The 19819-nt window shown below is 42.2% G+C and overlaps 1 protein-coding gene across 1 annotated transcript in view; it reads right to left on the reverse strand.

Moving 5' to 3' along the window:
* Positions 1–1990: 1990 nt before the first annotated feature.
* The window catches only part of mctp2a (multiple C2 domains, transmembrane 2a), a 33726-nt gene continuing 15897 nt past the window's right edge, over positions 1991–19819 (reverse strand). The window contains exons 18-23 of the mRNA XM_080874216.1: positions 13744–13863; positions 11883–11924; positions 7268–7377; positions 7028–7137; positions 4960–5057; positions 1991–2806 (exon numbers count right to left, since the gene is read on the reverse strand). Of these exons, the coding sequence (XP_080730342.1) occupies positions 2747–2806; positions 4960–5057; positions 7028–7137; positions 7268–7377; positions 11883–11924; positions 13744–13863 (540 nt within the window). The 3' untranslated portion in view covers positions 1991–2746. The remainder of the gene's footprint in view (positions 2807–4959; positions 5058–7027; positions 7138–7267; positions 7378–11882; positions 11925–13743; positions 13864–19819) is intronic.

Genomic DNA, 19819 nt, shown 5'->3' on the forward strand with positions numbered 1-19819 from the left:
GACTGCCATGGAAACAAGGAGTGTGACAGGCTCTGGGGGGATCCGCCACAGCTGCAGGCACTTCCTTTTTGACAGCCTGATGAAGACATCACTGCCACACCATGCACAACAACAACTACTACTGGAGAAAGAATATGATCAGACAATGTTAACTGCTGTGTGGCTGAAATGTTCATTAGCAGGCTTGTAAAACATCCAGGGATTTTCCCCACCGCATTCAGGGACCATATTGCACAGTGACTTCCTCTGCAAATATCTGCAACTGTCCCAGGAGAAAATATACTGATAAATAATTCCTTAAATATGATTACAACACTTTGAAGAGGGGCTTAGGTGTGTTTGTGTGTGCGTGCCATATGTGCATATAAGTAGAGAGCATGAGTGCGCACCGGTGCATGCAAAGTAGAATCAACAATTGTTGAATCCCTGTCAGACTGTTCGGTATGATCCACTGAATATGAATGATACGGGGTACATCCAAGTCCACAACCTCAGTGCCACAGATTCAAAGATTTGACAGCTTGGAGGCAGGCAACCATAGTCCCTTAGGACCTCTCGTAACTGGAAGAATTTATCTTTATAATAATATATATGTCAAATGACCCATCATTTCAACTAAGTGCTATTAACCAAAGCGATGACTTTAGATAAACTGTGTTGTTTTTGGCCCCGTATATGTCACATTCTTATTTTCACTTGTTCTGTCAGATATTTAGATGAAATCCGGTTGTTTGCTGTAATGTCTCTTAAAAGTACCCTGGGAGTGTCGCTTAATTGGTTTCACCTCTTGGGGACGTTTCATCGGGTTTTGCATTGGATCTGCTTGTAACCCCCCCTTACACACCTCCCCGCGATGCCCTCCTCTCAGCACAGCCAAAACCAGCTCCCCCCCCCCCCCCCCCCCAAGCCCCAGTGGAGCCAAGAATGTAGGAGGGTTTCAGCCAGTGTGTGGGATTTAGCTCGTCAGAAGCTCAGGGTCACCTCCACACCCTCTCACTTTGAAATGGACCCCTGGTGGCAGCTCCTGGGAGAGCCCAGTGATGTCTCTATCAGCCTGTCAAAAGAGATAGCCCGGGGCTCCACCAGGTCCCCCTGAGCCAATCAAACTCTTCACAAAGCACAGATGGATGCTCTTTCACCAGCGTGCTACTCCTGAGGAGGAGGAGGGGTGGGTGGGAGGGAGGGAGGGGACCCGGCCGTGATGCTCAGTCCCCCAATTGGTTGGAACAAACTTCCATTGCTGGAGTCCACTCCTCAGTTCAGCTCAACTTCAATTATAACTATATATTGTATTGTATATTGTGAAAGAGAGTATCTGCCATTTATCTAGTGGGCAAAGAAGGAAATACTACTATTTCTAGTTTTAATTTCCTCTTATGTACTCTCATATATTCTACAGGATGCAATTATTTTGAAGAACAGTTCTTTAGTCACTTTGTGAAACATTTATGTGAGCAACATAAATAAGAAGAAATACTGTTTTGCACAATCAAAAATGATCAAAGATGCCAATCGATCATTTTGCGTATTTAAAATTAATATGCGCGGGAACACTGAGAGATGATACGCTATATCCCTTGACTTTGAAAAACTGTTGCGGGAATACAGATGGAAAAACAGAGTACGTGTGTGTGTGTGTGTGTGTATATGTGTGTGTACGTGTGCAACCATTAGATAGGCCAGGTGATTTTAGTGGAAATATAAAGCACTAAGTGCCGGGGATGGAGAGAGTACTCTCTGTGAGATGAGCGCTTTCTCTCTCATCTGGACCCTGTTATTGTGAGAAGGCAACAAAGCAATACATTAGGAAGCACACTGGAGCCACACAGCTTTGATGTGAGCTTGGTAACCAAGGCGCAGCAGTGGCCGGTGTGTGAGCGCCGTTTCAATGGCTGTGTTGTGTAATCAGATGTGTTTACTGTGTATTCAAGTAAAGAAGTGGTGTAATCCATGCTCACAAGAGTGCAGTTATTGAAAAAAAAACAAGAACTCAAACTGATCAAGATTCTTTATTCAGGATTCTTGCAGATTCTACATTTGATGATGCAGACACGATGCTAGGAGGTAAAACTTGCACGTGAATTTAACAGGAAACACAAAAACTTTACTTAAGCCAAGCAAGTTGGAAATAATACATTTCATGACTATATTTGTTTCTGAGATAAAATTAGGAGTGCTTGTAGGATTACGTTAAATAAAGCAAATCTATACCACAAAAAAGATAAATTCAGTACTCTGTCCTTAATATTTTAAATATAAACAAAAAATATTATTTCACCACAGTTATTTAAAATATATGTGACCTTTAGTTAAATGAACATATAAAGAAAAAAAGAACATTGCAGTGGTTTGTTAAGTTTGTATTTTCTTTTCTTTAAGGCAAATTTCTCAGTTTTACCAAAGTCGAAAAAAAGCCCCAGATGCTTTTCATTCCTTTCTAAATTATATCCAAAGATGAAGGCTGAGCCTCGCAATGCTCTTTTTTCTTTACCTCCAAGCTTGTGATTGACAGCGCCATGTGCTGCCCTCCTAGCGGCTGCAGTTCACAGCCCCTGTCAGGGGGGTGGCAAACACACAAGCCAGAGAGCGGCTAGCTGCCCCTCAGCAGCAGGGAGCAGAGTTAGGGTGGTATGATGGGGTGCACGGGGTCAGGGGCTCTGCTGGCACTGGAGCATTGTTGTCAGGTGGATTGCATCATGCCACATTTAGAAAGAGACCAGCCTTTCATCCAGCGTGTCCGCGGAGCTTACTTTTTCTTCCGCGCCTGGTTCTGGCTGGTGGGCGCTCTCAGCACACTGTACTGCACCTGTAAAAACAAACAGGAGTTTGGTCAGAGGCAGGTAATCCGAGCTCAGTGGAGCGCACGGTAATGGCTCCCCTGAGGAGAGCTGGTGCAGGGGAAAGCGAGGCAGGCTCGCCTGTAATGAATCATTTTTTAAACACAGGAGCAGAGGGGATTAATCACAGGGAGGAAGGATTTGAAGAGTCAAGGGTTCTGTACCAGTGAACGCCCCCCTCATTCTGCACCACAATCACAATATTAGAAACAGACATCAACTGCTGAGATGACCTGCCAGCCAGGCCAGTGAGGGAGTTGCGAGCTGCATAATCACTCAGTGTAAGTTATGTCCCCTAAAGAAAACTTTGTAAGTGTTTAGTGTTGTTTAAGCTGAGCGCTACCAACACAAGTTGATGTATAAGTTTCTTTATGACTTTGCAAACCTCTGAGTGACTTTAATTTCTCCGGGCTAAAACTGGACCTGAAATGTGATATTTGAACTTAAGACCTTGTTCTTTCTCCTGGCTGCATATGTAGTGTTAAACTCAAGGAACTCAACTCATGTTACACACTTTCTCATCCATAAATTCCCGCATGTGCTTGCGAAATATGAATCGGGTTTATTCGGACGCTAATTTTTGTCTTTTTTAAAATTACCACCAAAATTCCCATCATATGCCAAAGAGGGCCGATCATAGGGTAAGCTGAAAAGACAAGTTGGAATTTGAAAACTTGCTTTGAAGCTTGCTCGCTGAGCTCAAACAATACGGTGAATCTGTTGAATAAAGGTAAGAACTCTATGCTAATTAGCTGCTCTCCATTATTAGAATGGGAGATGGAATGTGGGAACAAAGTGACTGCCTCCTGCATCAGAACATGAAACTGTCCTCAGAACTGACAGATGCTTCTTATTTCAAGACAGACACTGTGTTGTCAGAAGTCCCCGTTTGAGGCGGACTTTGTAGATGTGCACAAGCACTAATTGCCAAGTCACATTTGCAAGAAAGACAGGAGTCAATTTTCCTCCTTTGTGGTCTTCTGTGTCCACACCTATCTGAGGATTGAAGTTCTAAGTCAACAAAAAAAACAATATGTGGTTTATTGTTTTTGGGTCTCCTGTGTATATGATGTTAAGGTTATTTTTCACAGCGCATAATGGAACGTACTTATGATTAATCTTAAGAGTGTTTTGTTTCCTTTTTTTATGACTGAGGCTATTTTCAAGATGTAGTTCCTCTTTTAATCCAGGCTAAAAAAAAAAAAAACAGGGAAAAAAAAAAGTATTGTTTCTATGGGATTTGAAAATGAGTCAATTTCAAAGCTCAAATAGTGTATCCCAATGGGGGAAAAAGACATACAAAGGATTCTGAATCAAAATGTATTCACCACCTTGTTTTGCCAACTCAGTCAGCCAAATCTCAAACAACACAGGCTCCCTCCAACATCACAGAGAAGTCAGCAATGGCTTGCTGCAGAAGCACATCAAGGGTGCAGCTGAGAAACAGACTAGGGTGAGAGTGCCTTGCCAGATCCAGACTGTCAGGATTTCTCGCTCTATTCTGTCTGGTGAGTTACCTGCGAGATAAAGGCATTGTGTGGCACTTCATTTCCTGGCTAAGCAAAATCCTCAGTCAGAGAGCGCCGAGCACCCAGCGCCACTTATAACACCCTGACAGCTCCTCTCAGCTCTGTGATGTAAATGCAAATGACATATCAGCCATGGCTAATATGTAATCACATATGGCACCCAGCAAGTCGACTGGGGCTCGCAACTACATTAATTGACTCTACCACCCTGAAGTGACTGGGGCCACATCAGAGTTTCTCTGCTGACACAACAGCCAGACACGTCAGGAGCCCTCTCTGTCGGCATGCAGCCAATCACTGGCTTTTATGTCACAGCGCTTCAATCAGCCGTGCAAAATTGCTAATAACGGACAAGGCCTCTGCAATATGGCTGAGGAGAGATCTGAGCATCTCCTTATTCGGGCAATGCAGCAGCTACACGGAGTTGCACTGTGGAATAATTGGGGCAGGCCCGCTTTAAAGGCGAGTGTCCATTAATAATCAAACAAAGCCAGAGGATATATCTCTGCAACACTTGGGAATTCTGGTACAGCAAATAATGCGGACATCTTCAGGGAATTCTCTCCATATCTGTATGTAAAATTGGACCTTACCTTTTGAACATCTGAAGGCACCCTCTTGAGGAAATCCAGTATTTCATTACTGTCAATACTATATGGGTTGCGCAGCTTCTTGGTAAATTTGTTAATGCCTGTGAAAACAGGAATGCATTATTAAATAAAGCCGTCGTACAGGACACAAGTTTCTATAGTTTTATATAGTTTTGTACTGTAAATAACACCTATAATAAAAAAACAGTTGTGCAACTCTATCAGTGCAGAATTTCCCCACCTTGTTTAAGTAATAGCTGAAAAAGAACATGTGCAAGAAGGGTGTCGCTGTTGCAGTAAACAGTGTGTTAAGTGGATGAGTTGTACATAAGGAACATTATTCAAATATGATCTTACCCTTTATTAACAAAGTTTATTTGTAATTATTAGAAGGACTCCTGACCACATTCGCAGTGTGTGCTGCATCCAGTTTATCAAATCACCAGTAGAGCAGGTGGTGTACAACGATTTTGAATCAGCAGTAGACGCAAATCACTTTTCAGAACCTCAGTGCCAAATGGTCTCCCCTTTGACATCCTAGGATGTTATAGTAGAACTCTCAAAAACAAATGCTAAACATCTTCCCGACTGAACCCTGTAGATTCTTCCACAAAGGGTAATAATGGTCTCTGGATTATACCAGGAGACGCAACTTCCAAACAGCAGTATTACCCTTCAACATATAAATTACTATTTACTATTTGCTCAGTGTGCAAGTTTGAAGACTGTAATGGTGTCACATACGCACACATCAGAACAGGATATCCAGGAAGTAAAGTTTAAAAAAAGCAGGAAGTTTAAAGGAGATAGCGTCAAAATTTTATGGGAAGAAAAGTTTTTTCACAGATCTAGGCACGTCTGACATTTAATGGGTGTAAAATTGTGCATTAACTAATCAATGACAAGTGTTTATCAGTCACTCAAACAGTATTTATTAACCATTCATTAATCGGTTATAACGTTTTTGAACATGCATGCATCAGGTTGTTGTAAAATCACAATAAAGATGATTCAAAGATCAGTTATTAACCCATTGGCATTAGTAATTTTATAAACAAGTGAAAGATTATGTAACAACTTTAGCTTTAGCTTACTAAAGCATCTGAATCTCATTTAAGAATAAAATATTTAATTACCCACAAATGTACTATTCATTAATAGTAGTTACAAAGTGTTAGCAGTTACTTTAATTTGAACTATAGGTACTCGGTTATAACAACTTTTTTCCACTTTTGTTTGCTTCAATATGATCTTTTTGTGCACATCTATATTTACTTTACAAATAGTTCCATACCACAGAGGGAAAAAAAATCTCTTGGGTCTTGTAATGGGACCATTATATTCACAGCTCAGTACTGCTTGTACCTCAGCATGCAGACAAAGAACCTAAGGACTTAAATATGTGCAAGAAACTTGAAAGGCTTGCCTTGCAACCACAGAGATGGGGGTTAACTGGGAAGGCAGAGGAGTGTCTCAGACTGTGTGTTTTTTGTTTGATATGGTGGTTTTTTGGTATTGATTGTGTTGAAGGCAGTGTGGAAGTACAGTGGTTGTGGGCTTACAGCTGGAGGAGGAGAGCCTGTTAAGGGCAGCATATCTCCCTGACCACTGAGATGACGGTCTATTCTCTATGACTACAGCAGATAATGAGAGGCTAGACCAGGAGCCTACAGACTGCCCAAGGACATCATGTATTATATACAGCTTGCTACTCTACCTCTGCTTTGTTTTCACACAAACCCTCGGTCATACCTCTGCTGGGCTCTGCTACATCAGCCCACACTGGGCAGAGCAAACCTCTGCAGCTGTCTGATCTCTGTGCATTTGCAGAGGTGTTGAGATGGCATAGTTCTTAAATTAGTGTACTTCATTAAATCATGGATTAACAGTTAGGAAGACTAAAAGAAGTTGTGTTTTGCAAAGATGATATAGGTATATATTTCTTTCTATAATATTTGTAGAGATATTTTTGGTTTTATATATATGTATAAGTGGATCAAATAACAAAAGGTATTAAGTATCTTTTGTGAATTAAACATGCTTGCGATTTTTCTCCACATGTGGTACTTACCCCATATCAGTACAATGTATCGCAGTGGGATCAAATACAATAGCGCTGCTGCCACAAACAGCACCAAGCAGGCCAAGCACGACAAGAATGGGACAGACCAGTTGAATATGCTGTAAAAAGAATAACATGTCCAGTTAAGTTTTATATATACACTACAACAATAAAATGTTAGTAATTTAAATGTATTATGTATAATAAAATCCAGATATTTGGCAGGTAATTATGAAATAGTCATATTACTTCTTAACTCGCTCCCCGATGTTTGCAATCTCCTCCAAAACGTTCTGGACAGCCAGCACTACTTCCTGCACCATATATATCTTATCAATCAAACCCTTTTTTCCGGGTTCCTAAAGTGAAACAAAAAAAATGCACAGACACTGATGAGGTACACTGTATGTCAATTGTTGGGCAGAGTAGACAAAGACCAGTTTATCTCTGCTGTGCTATTATGTGTGATTTATCTATTGAATGGCCCGTAATGAGCAAACACTGTACATCTTCAGACTATGCTTTTGAAGATGAGACAGACTCGGCCATCCACATAACAGCTTCAGAGCACTGAGAGATTTCAGCTTTTGTCCGTCACACACAATGGAGCTGTTGCACAAGTGCAGCACAATCAAGACTCTCCGGTAGATGAAAAGTACAGAAAATGGCCATCTGCAATCAGACAGACTAGACGACCTAGACAAGAAGTGCAGGGGCCTCACAACTTAGGAGCGATTTTATTCCAGGAACCTGCACAGGACGAGTCTGAACACGTTTTGCTTCCTAGCCTATCCTAACATTCTCAAAAAAACAACAAAAAACACACACACACACTTCAACCTGCTTAGAACACCACGCACGAATATTATCACAACCATCACGACGCAAAGCGCGCTATTTGCTTTTATGCATTGAGATAATAAACAAGGTGGAAAAGCAATAAGTCAGAACGAGAGCGGATTGGGCTGTTTGTCTTGAAATGAAGCAAACGTGATTGCATCAAACTTGGAAATAATGGCAACTGTGAAGCCTTCCAGGGCAGAGAAGTAGACTAGAGATAACACGAGTAACACAAGCTAAAGAGGGCTGAGGAGCCTCACATCAAAAGGAGGAAATAATGACAGGAATGATGACAGAGAGAAGTGTGGGAGAGGGAGAGTGAGAAGGGGGATGAGAGTGTTGGGGGTGGGGGTGGTTGGCTTGCTCTAATGGACCCTAACAGGAGGCTTGAGGATGTCTATATGTTTGTGTTACAAGTCAGCTGAAGCAACAGCCAGTGTCCATTGACAGGGCGCAGACAGAGTGCCTTTATCAGAGCTTCATGAGGCAGCCCCTGGGAACACGCTGTCTGCCAGCACAGAGAGACTCCCCACTGCTGGGCCCACTCTCCTCCACGAAAGGCGCAGGAAGAGAGCAATTCCCACACTAGCGGAGCCTCCCCCACTGGGCTCCGATCTGGACAGACACTGAAGGCCTAGCACTGTCCAAAAAAGGAAAAACTATCACAAATATGCTTTCTGTGAGATTAACATCTCACGGTCTCATTATGAGGAAAGACGACTATCTGTGTGCACGCTTCGTTTTTGCTCTCCCCCCTCACTGCACCGGGAAACAGAGGAAACCATCCTGAGTGTCTTTTACTCCACATCAGGTGTTAGTTGAGCTGACTGGGGACGCTTTCAAGTTTATTTTGAAGGCGCGGAACATCTTCAGAGTTTGCTAAAAGCCATTACGAACCGTGTTGGTAAGCTCCTGCAGGACTTAGACAGCCACACATCAAATGATAGCTCATTTGATATGGAGCCTCGTCAGTTAGGCATTCCTTTCCTTATTTCCATTTAAACTTGTTTAAGCAGCCCAATTACATGACTTGGAATTCAAATATATTACAGTATGAGATACGAAGCATTATTTATCTACAACGGATACGCACGCAAGGTAAATCTAGGCCCCAAAAGAAAAAAGAAAAAGAGAGAAAACCATATTGGCTTTCATTTCTAAAAGAAAAAGCAGACAAATAGATGTGCTCTGAAGTATGCATCAAGAGGCAGAGCTCTCGTGATTATCATTATTCATCTGCTTTAAGATTCCTGAAATCCTCCATCTCCTTAGCGACCAAAACTGAAGTCCTTCCTACATTAATCATGTGATGATATTCTTTGTTCATTTCTCTTTTAAGCATGTACTTGAGCGCGAAGAAAACAAATAAATAAAAGATCTCCCTCTTAAATGGGAAAGGATGGCTGAACTGGGAATGGACTAAACGAGGCCTAAATGTCTACTGATTAGAAAACCTGTGTGAAATCATAGTCTCATTTCAGATAAAATTGTAAAAGCTTCCTTTTAAGGTGCCGTAATGGAGAACCAATTTGATCTCCCACACAAAGGTAAACATGCTCTCACAGACATGTGGAGCTATCAAAAGCTGGGGGGGGGGGGGGGGGGAGAAGCTCATTTAGCATCATTTTAATTAGAATAAACGGTGCCAAATTTGAATTCTCAGACTGAATCTTTTTTTTTTCTTTTTTTTTTCCTGACATGGATACAAAATCTCTCTAAACAAAAAACACCTGCATTCCTGAAACAAGCTAACAAACAATTTGCTGAGATAGGGCTTTAATGTAATGTTGGGTCCACATGCAGCACGACGTGCACATCACAGATCACGACATGGGCAGTCTGTCTGGCTGGCGTGCTCAAGGAGACCCAGCGGTGAATGTGGACTATCGGGTGAGTGATGGAGTAACCCCGCAGCCCAGTCTAGCACCCCCACAACCACCTCCTCACCCCCCCACCAACTCCCCTGGGCTGGGTTCTGCGAGCAAGTCAACCTCAGACTTGGACGCGGGGGTGTACAGGCTGTTTCCTCTTCCCTGTTCGTTTCTGTTGGAGATCTATGGACTTCTTTTGCCTCTCTGTTTCTTTATGTTATGATTAAATATTGTCTATGTGCTCCATTGATACCTAAGGCCAAAGGGAAGTCACTTTGGCCACACATAATTTGTAAGCCCTCTCCTTCCCTGAGGACAGATTTGTTCACAGGCAGGGAATCTGTTCTGTATTATCCTGCTGTAATGCTGCCTTGCCTTTCGTCTCTCTTTAACGTCATGCCTTCACATTCTTGCCGCTCTGACTGAGGTTTACATATTTCCTTCCTCAAGGGGGAAAAAAGAGGGGGAGATAAAAACATATTTGAGTGGTAATCATAACCTTCTCAGAGGGAAAAGAGACTGTGGGGAAAAAGTGAGGCTTTGAAGTCATCAAATTTAACACTGATCACTCTTTAACCCCAAATATTTTTAAAGAAGACTTTGATAGGGTGTGTAAAGCTACACTGCTTGATCTAACTGCATGATATCGCATTCAAGTGACAGCAAGACCATAACAAGACTTTCAAATAAGCCACTTTAAATTAAAGCTGACAGCTTAAAACAAACATGGGTGACTGCTTAATTAGTAAATGAAAGGAGATATTTCATTTCCTCTGAGTGTGAAAGGGCTTAGAAGGCTCATGGAAAAACCTTTCAAAAAGCTTTAAGAGGTGAAGGCTGAGTTTGCAAACACATGGTGTATATATAGAGAATCATAAACCAAAGCAGTTTGTGGGAGAAAAAAAGAGACATTTCTCGCTTATGTGTTGATAATGATTTTTCTGACCTCGTAATGTAATGATGATTTGGTCAATTCAGTTCCCAGTTCAATGTGGATAAAATGCCGGATTCTCTCAGCGTTGCCGCTGTTTGTTTAAGCCTCGGTTTGCCTGTTAGTAGCTGTGATAGGAAGTGTGGGTTTTCCACTTTGTATGTGCAGACATATCACACGAGTTTCATCTGTGAATTAGCCCGTCCTTTCAGACAGGATTTGCAGGATGTGCCTGTGTTTTTAAACAAAGCTGGCTTTTTGTTTGTAGCCCCTGGTTATCACAGCAGAATATATTGAGCACATTATGGATATGAATCCTGGGCCTAGACACGCAGCACAGGGGTCATTGCTTGGAGGCTTTGCGTTAGTTCCACACTTCATTGCCATAAAGCAATAATACACATCCCTGTTAACTTTTTTCCCTTCTGTACTAAAAAAACAGCGGGTTGAGTATAATTGAATATTATCTGCTGTGGGAAGTATAATTTTCAGGCTACTTAAAGATTTCCTGTTGTTCTGTTTTTCAAGCGATGTCATTATTATTTATGATTTCTCACAAAGGAAAAGTGAAGATAAGTGATAACCTTTTGGGGTGTGGTATGTGTTTGTTACTGTATCCCGTTCTAAAAGATCATACTCAGTGTAACTTCTCCCTTTAGAAAAGGATGACATAAGAAAATCTACTTATTTTGTCCCCAAAAGCGGACTCGAAATCTACCTAATGATGCGGTTTGGATTTGTAGAGTGCTGCAGAAACTCTGTGCAATGCATTCAGGATTGATACTGAGTGCCCAGAGGAAGAGAACAAAGAGCTTTGTGCTACAACTGTTTCACAGACTTTGAATGCATGAAAATATGGAAAAGAGCTTCAGAGAGCTGTCATTGTGACTATGCTAAAATACTGACTAGGACCCGTGTGGCTTTTTTATTTTGTCTGAATATTTCCAGAGAAGAAATTTGCAAAAGAATCACAGCTATTTGGTTGAATCGGGTTTGTCTCTGCCACAAGCATGCACGCATCGCCATGTTTGATTTAACCTTAGTTATTCAGAAAAAAATATTTAAAGGATTTTTGCTCAAGCCGTTGTGTAAAATCACAGTGAAATGTTAAAACAGCATGCGCTAAAATATGTATTTACATTCATAGTGAAACTGAGAGGAAATAGCATTCTAGCAGAACAAGTTATCCCTTAAAATGCAAGAAGGAGACAACATAAAATACCTTCTCGTCTTCCTCCTCGTCGTCACCTATGGTCATGTTCACCTAAGAGAAAATAAATGGTAGAGGGTGAGTTCCAACGAATGGGACATGTGGGCACTGGAGCATTTTTAACAAACACCTAGTAATGAAATTTTCTTTGAGTACATTCACCCCTATTGGGAGAGGCTTGTTTCCATAGAGACTGCATCACAGGGGTGACCTCACACAAAAGCAGAGGTGAAAAAGGGCCTTCCTCACAAGAGCACTGTCACACCAAAGCAATCTCTTTTCTTCACAACATAAGCACACAGAAAAACAGAAAAGGAAAGAAAAAACACATTTAATTTGGATGTTGTTGCCTAGATCACTTTATATCAAGTCATCCCTGACCCCTCTGTGGTGCGCGCTGTGGCATTGCCTGGGCACAGAGTTGTGTCATTGCCGGCCAGAGGGTCACATGGGGGTGACAGAGGCTCCACACTGGATATGAGGTTGATCCTGGGCTTTAACATTGCCCAGGGATGGCATCTTGAGCCAGCAGCCATAAACACAATGACTGGGACAGAGATTTCGCTTTGGGGAGGGTGCGTGAGGAGGCCAGGCCCCTGGCTGGCCAGTGAGAAGGCTTACAACACAGTGAAATTGGGGGGCAGTCAGAAGTGTGAACAGCATTAACCTTCACAAGCATGTGTAGGGCGAGAATAATTTCCATAAGACTAGATAGAGAAAAGATAACACTGTTGAAAGACCTACAGTCTTCCACCTACAGATGTGGACAAACAATATCAGCAGTCTGTAAGCTGCATCGCATATTCATAGTCACTTCATTTGAGTGGCTTTTTGCTGCTTGAGGTTTTGTATTTGGAGACAACATAGAAACTAATGTTACTAGCTATGAGCTGCATACAGTGGAAAGCTGCCACAACTGACTGTAGTGTTGGGGAAGATATTTTTTGGGGAGTGGCTCAAAAAGTAATGATTTATGTTGCTGTATTTATGCCCCATGTGCACCAAAGGAAATTAATTCCTTCCACCGCTGGGTTAAAGGGACAAATCCCCCCTAAAAAAATTTACATATACACAAATGTACACATTTATCTCAGCTGTAGTCCTCCTTTATTCACAAATATTATTTCAGTGATAGTCTGCCTTCTTCTGAGTAGAATGAAACCAGATGGCACTTATCTCGAGTCTCTCAAAGCACCAAAAAATAAAATAAAGAACTATGCAGCAATGTCTCTTTCCGCACACCAGGACCTGGTCATTCAAAAAATCCAAAAACATTGTTCTTAGCTTAATGTGGAAACTGTTTTCGCTCTTACCAAACTATACAAACCAACCGTATCACTCACATGAGAAAGTCCGTCTACCCCTGGCGAGTTGCTTGTGCTGGTGACAGCACAGCAGGATGTAAACACAGTGTCCCCTCCCATTCCGATGTAATTTTAGCTGCTTGACTCTTTTGGTTGGCAGATGTAGATCGTAGAAAGAAAATAGCTACTGTTTTAAAATCTGCTCACAACAAGGTTTGTGAATCTTCACTCAAAAAAAAAAGCTGATTTAATTCAATGTAAATTTTGAAATGTAATTTTGCCACATAAGCACAAAGAATCATTTTTGGAATGTTTTTGAGTAACCAGGTCACATTTTGTTCTTCTGCTTTGAGGATCTTGTGCCAAAAAGAAGGCAGCTTACAGGAGATGGCTCCAAAACAGGGCAATTCACACCAAAACAATCTACATGGATGAAGCACAGTGGAGGGCAGAGAGAAAAAATGTGATTGACTTTGAGATGAACTATCAATTTAACTTGTTACAAACTGTTGCACTGTAAAACCATGCATTTGAAGAAAATACTGAAGTTACGAGTCCTCATCGCTTACCAGGTCTTGGTTGTAGCTGGCCCTTCCTGTTGAGAGCTGGAAGTAGTTCCAGCCTATGAGGAGAAGCAGGAAGAGGGGAAGCATGAAGAGTTCCCAGTGCCACACTGTCAAGAGGAAGATCTGAGGAGAGAGAACATGACAGTATAAAGCAAAGCACACAGCACACACCACTGTACCCTCACCCAGCTTTCAAATCTCAGCAAACCTTTTCACAGAACAAAATATATAATGGTTTTAATCACGTCCTAAATTTCTTGATGACAGCTACAGTACTAAGCTCGTAAGATTTACAGCCAGTGGCAACAGATTTTACCCCTGGCAGTTTGAAAGTAAAAGACATTCAACTTTTAATATCATGAAATCCTATTTGCAGTATACACACAAATAGCACTGTGCTGGCAGAGTGCCTTACTGCTGAACAGAAAGTCTGACATGGATAGGCATGATATGCTGCCTTTTAACATCCACATCAAATCCTCTTAGATTCAGAGACAGGAACGCTTTCTGACGAAGCACATATGGCAACTAGAAAAGCATTTGCAACATTTACCCCCTCCGTGGCAATGATACTGAGAAAAGCCAAGACCCCTGGTAGAAATAAGATGGATCACACTGAATGAGTAATCCCTCATAATTCTGTAAAGGAGTGGTGCTAAGCACGTTGCACAACACCCACTGCATTTCACAGCAGAGCACTAATTGGACGGCTGTATTTAAACCCATTTAGTGACAGCCTAATGAGTCTGCCTCCAACTGAAATGATCGGGAATGTTTGAGGAGGATCACACCAGCAGGTTGACATGGATGAAATCAAAAAAACTTTTAAATGTCCCCCACACGCTATATTAGATGTCCTAAAATGTAATAAACTGCGAATACGTGCCAGTGCACCCAACATGGCCCACTTTTATTTACCACAATTCATCTTGCGTGCTGAAATTTTGCGTATACCTTTTCTGTAATTAATGCTTCCTTTGCAAAAGTTACATTAGCTTTCACGTCCATTTCAAACGTAGTGTAACTACTATGTTGAACCCACACGACGGTCACAGTGTGCAGTCTAGGCTCAAAGAGCTGGAGGCTGCTTAGAGTATGAACAATATGTTCGAGTTAAGCTCGAGACAGGATGTGAAGCACTGAGGCCTTCAGGCCCCAATAGCAGTAGCAGGCCTGTAAACAGCAGACTGCTCCTGTCACAGCAACCATGCGGAGTCTGTGCATGTTGCTCTGGGGGGCAGTCTACCTATTGCCACACCAGGCCTAGGTTCAAACAGCCACCAGGGAAACGTGTACCGTGACTAATGCCGACAACACTGTGGCCCAAGAGCCCTGGGCTTCGCTACTGTACTGCTTATTATCCCCTCTATGCAACCTGGGTGGGAGGGGTGAGTGGGCCAAAGTGCCGTGCAGAAAGCAGTAAGATCACCAAGATGCAAAAAATGAACAATATAAGCAATGTGTTATTGTTACAGCTCATTTGAATTACGTACACAAAAACAAACTAGAGCTGGTAAATGATTTTAAAAAAAGGTAAACAATGAATATGCATGATGTGCAGATATAGCTGCGCTACATCTCCTCTCGGTTATGAATAACTTACGTCATGTGTTGTCACCTGAGTTCCCATGAGGCAATCTAAAGAAATGCTCCCCTCACCCCAGAGGAATTCTGCTGGCTGGTGGACAGGTAGCTTGTCATATTCCCAGTATTTTCATTAAAAAAAAAAAGAAAAGAGAAAAAAGGGGGGAAGGGAGGGTGTGCCTGGAAACTGACACAAGCCCAGCAGGAATGTTGAACCTCCTTGCCCTCCCTGCAAAAGCTTCTACATTAACCACTAAAGTCTAATTGCTTGGTCTCTGTCTTCCTGTGCAAGTCAACAGAGGGAGCCAATTCATTTCCGCCCAGGGAGCCAGCAGAGAGAATCTGTCACAGGTATTCATAATCGCCCACTAATGCAAATTTCTTCTCACAGCGTTCTGGCTCAGTGGACAAGATAAAAGCCTACAGAAATACAATGCCTTGTGTCTAAACTGAGTGCTTAAATGAGGGTATAAACCAAAACTGTCAGAAATATCTTCTCAATTCCTCCCTCATGGTATGTCAACCCATGTGTTCAGGATTTACATGCTTTTTTAACACTAATAAAAACGACGGAGAGAAACATCTGGGAGAGGCGCTCAGATTCCTTCACTCAGGTACGCACACTGAGACTTGGCCGTCAGATATTCCGCAGTAATGAGAGGAGGCAGGGCTATTCCTTCCCCCTGTCTCCGCACATTCTACAGAGTTTCTGTGAAATGGAGACGGAGCTAATTCCCCACTTAAGTGGTTTATGTTTTATTAGCAAGCAGCTGAGTGATTAAAGGACATATTGGACAAAGTGCAGCCTTTCAAAAGTAAGTGTAAATTTGTAGGAAAATAATCTCGTTTTTAATTGCGTTCAGCTCCATTTCCGAGCCCAGCCGCATATTTTAATCGTCTTTTTGTCAGCATGACATTGCTAATATGTTGCACAAATACTTAAACGGTGATTTATTTCACCAAAAAGGACACAAAGCAGCAAATGAAAGCCAGAGTAGTAATAATTAATGATATACCTGGGCATTGCGGTTTACCCACAGCAAAATTGGATAACAAGCGACTTGTAATTGAACAAGTGTTGGTATGTATGTCTGGAAGGAGTGTCTCTAATGCAGGAAACCTCCCTTGACAAACACCATTTAGCTGAAAAATGTCTGTATGATTATGCACATGGTGCCTAGGGAGAAAAAAAAGAATGAATTAATAAAACTATTAGCACACGGTGGAGTAGATGATGGAGATGCACTCTCCTTAGCCACCTGTAAGCGCTTGGAGAAGGGGGCAACCCTGGGCAGAGCAATTCTGCCAGGAGGGTTAAGAACAGCCTGACAGATTTGTTTTATAGTGCCATTAATATGATTCCACTAAATGCATTCTGCGCCTTCTCATGCAGATCCCCTGGCCAGCAGAATCCAGCACCTAATAATAAAGCACTCAGCGATTAAAAGTGTGAATAAAATAACTTAAAGCTGAGCAAGCACGGGTAGCTTCCACCACCCACACTCTCCCTGGAGAGGGAGAAGGGACTGTAGCAAGAACAAAGGGACAAAGACACCTTCTATATAAGTTTCTATCACTGTAAATTGATTAACAGGGGGTGGCCCGATCTACCAACCTAAACCACTGACTGGCAGACACACCGCCAGACTACCAGGCTGCCAAATGCTCTGTTCATGCAGACAGACTATAAATATAGGCCTGATATCAGTATAAGATAAATAAAACTGTTGATAATCCAAATAAGTGTAATGTCACAGCACCAGGGCCTTCACAAAATCCTTATTGTTTCTGTTTAAAAAAATAAAAAATAAATAAAAGCTGCTTTTCCCCCCTCCCCTCAGTGTGGTACATTTCAAAAATACCCTTATTTTTAAACTATGCACCAAGCAAAAACACAAAAGATTTAATCTTGGCTCTATCTTCACTATTTCTCTTCAGTTGCACTCCACTTGGAAAGCTAAACAAAGCGAGAAGAGCGCCAGCCAGCATTATGAGGGTCAGTCATGGGGGCTGTGGACGGATGCCAGATTACGTGAACATACAGTGAAAGAGTTTAAGACGGACTATAGGCTGCAGGGTTTGTGTCTGAATGTGTGTGGTAGTCTCTATGTGTGTGTGTGTGTGTGTGTGTGTGTGTGTGTGTGTGTGTGTGTGTGTGTGTGTGTGTGTGTGTGTGTGTGTGTGTGTGTGTGTGTGTGTGTGTGGCAGAGAGACACCAAAAAGGACATAATTGATATATGTGATTAATGGCAAAATATGAACGCTACAAATAGTAAAATCATAAAATTAAGTCATGAAAAAAAATCTTAGGAACTTTTACAAAACCTTGAATAATTTTTATTGTGACTAAAATTTTCCTCTTATGGGTGAAATCAAGGGCAGTAAAATGAATCTGAAAGACCTCAATTACAATACAAAAAACCCCAAACAAACAAAAATAAAAATAATGAATCAAAGGCATAAGTAGCAACTCGGCTCATGCGAGTCCTGTTTTTTTGTTTTCAGCTGAGCTGAAACAGAGTCTGGATGAGAGGGCTTATGTGGGGGACAGGCGCGGCAGGCTTTAAAGTAGCTGTAAATGCAGAGCAATGAGACATGTAATTTGTGTTGAGCTCGGGCCAGTGTGGGGACAGGCTTTCAGGGGGTGTCGGAGGCAGAGGAAGCACAGATAAGATTTCTCTTCAGGGCAGGTAGAGTGTGTGGGCAGCCATAGTGCTCTGAGCTAACGCTGAATAAATATTTCACATACCCTCAGCTCAAGTCTTATCGACTGAGGGGAGGGAAAGAGAGAGACAGTGAGCGTAAAAGGGGCTACCTTTGAAACAGGGAGCGATACGGTGGGGAAAAAAATCATGTTCCTCTTAAGCAGAGTGAAATCATTTGTGGGAGTTGCAAAGTGTGACACAATTAGGAACAAAATTTTTAAATAAGTATATACTAACATTATTTTACATACCTAAAGAAACAAAACTGACTGTTTTTTTTTTTTTATATTATTTAAAATTAATATTCATTTTTCTTCAGGATAGGGTATAAATAGTACAAAGGTACCAATTTTAATTATAAATGTCCAAGTAAATAAAAACAATTACATTTCTTAGGAAAGCTCAAAACCTAAATATAGTGTTATACAGCGCAACTGACATCAAATCTGTGTGCAGTACTTTTTCAAAGTCAGACCCAAATGATTAGCATTGAATGATAAGCCTGTAAGTCTGCCTGCGCGGTACAATGCAATAGTGATAGCTCTTCATCAAAGCACTTATGAAGAGCAGCTGTGCAATGCGAGGCATTAGCATTTGCACACGGGGACATTTCTGGCCGTTGTCTCCCTGCCTGTCTGACACATGCCAGGGCCAGAGTAGCGCCAGTACAGGCTGGAGCGGGGCAGTCAGCGGGGGCCCCGTGGTGCCTGTCAGTAGTGGCTACGCTGACCCCGCACTCCGGCACTGGCCACTAGTGTTTAATCCGTGTCGGGAGCGTTAACACTGAGCGACCTCCCGGGTGACAGATCTGCCATGCAACCCTTCTCCCCTGAGGAGGTGTGTGTGTGTGTGTGTGTGTGGTGGGGGGGGGGTTGGGTGGCAGTGGCACCGACTCTTTCTCCCTGTCAGCTCAGCTCACGTCGGGGCCAAGACCAGCCCCGAAACAGCCACACACAGGGGTGGACAGGTCGCTACCTCAGCTGCACAGGGAGAGGTGTCCTCTGTGAGTGGGAAGGTGGTGATGATACGGCGCAGACAATGGGGTCAAATGCAGAGCATACTTCAACTAGGCTGAAAACATGCATAATATAAAACAACAAAGCGCAACAGATGCACTGACAAAATCTTGCCTTCTCATAATACCGTAACTACTTAGTAAAACTTTCAAGTGAATTCATGCTGTTTTCTAACTGTAATGATCGGCAGTGGTTTCAGTTAATTCACGAGCGCCGGCAACTTTGAATGTCCTAAAACATAAAACATTCGCAGCCCTAATGACGTGAACGTTAGCACAGAAAGCTTATTAATCCCACTAATAACGTGACATGTTCCAAGGTTACACACTGAATTCAGCCGGCCTCAAGAGCTGTTAGCAGAAAACTGCTATTTGAGGGCAGATAAATAATAATAGCGTGTTAAATCAGGAGGCACTGCTGAGCAGTTTGCAAGTAGTCACAGACTATCATTTAATAATTAATAGATCTCGGGCTAAAACACCATGAACACACACCGCCATCGCTACCATCATTTTTTTTCTCCCTTCTAGACACATTCCCACTGCACAGCCTGTGAGAACTCCCACAGCCACAGAGATGGAGAGTGTAACCCTCATGAGACTGAAAAAAACCACTCCTTTAAGGCCTCCAACTTTTTCAAACAGAGAGAAAACAGATGTAAAGCAGAAACAAGGAGACGATTCACAGGCGCACGCGGACCTCTTGCTTTTCTCGCAAAAAGCCCAGGCACGCCGCAATGCAGTAAACCACAAAAGAGCACATCCAAGACTCACA

The sequence above is a fragment of the Rhamphochromis sp. 'chilingali' genome, assembly GCF_963969265.1.
Source record: "Rhamphochromis sp. 'chilingali' genome assembly, chromosome: 2".
NCBI lineage: Eukaryota > Metazoa > Chordata > Actinopteri > Cichliformes > Cichlidae > Rhamphochromis > Rhamphochromis sp. 'chilingali'.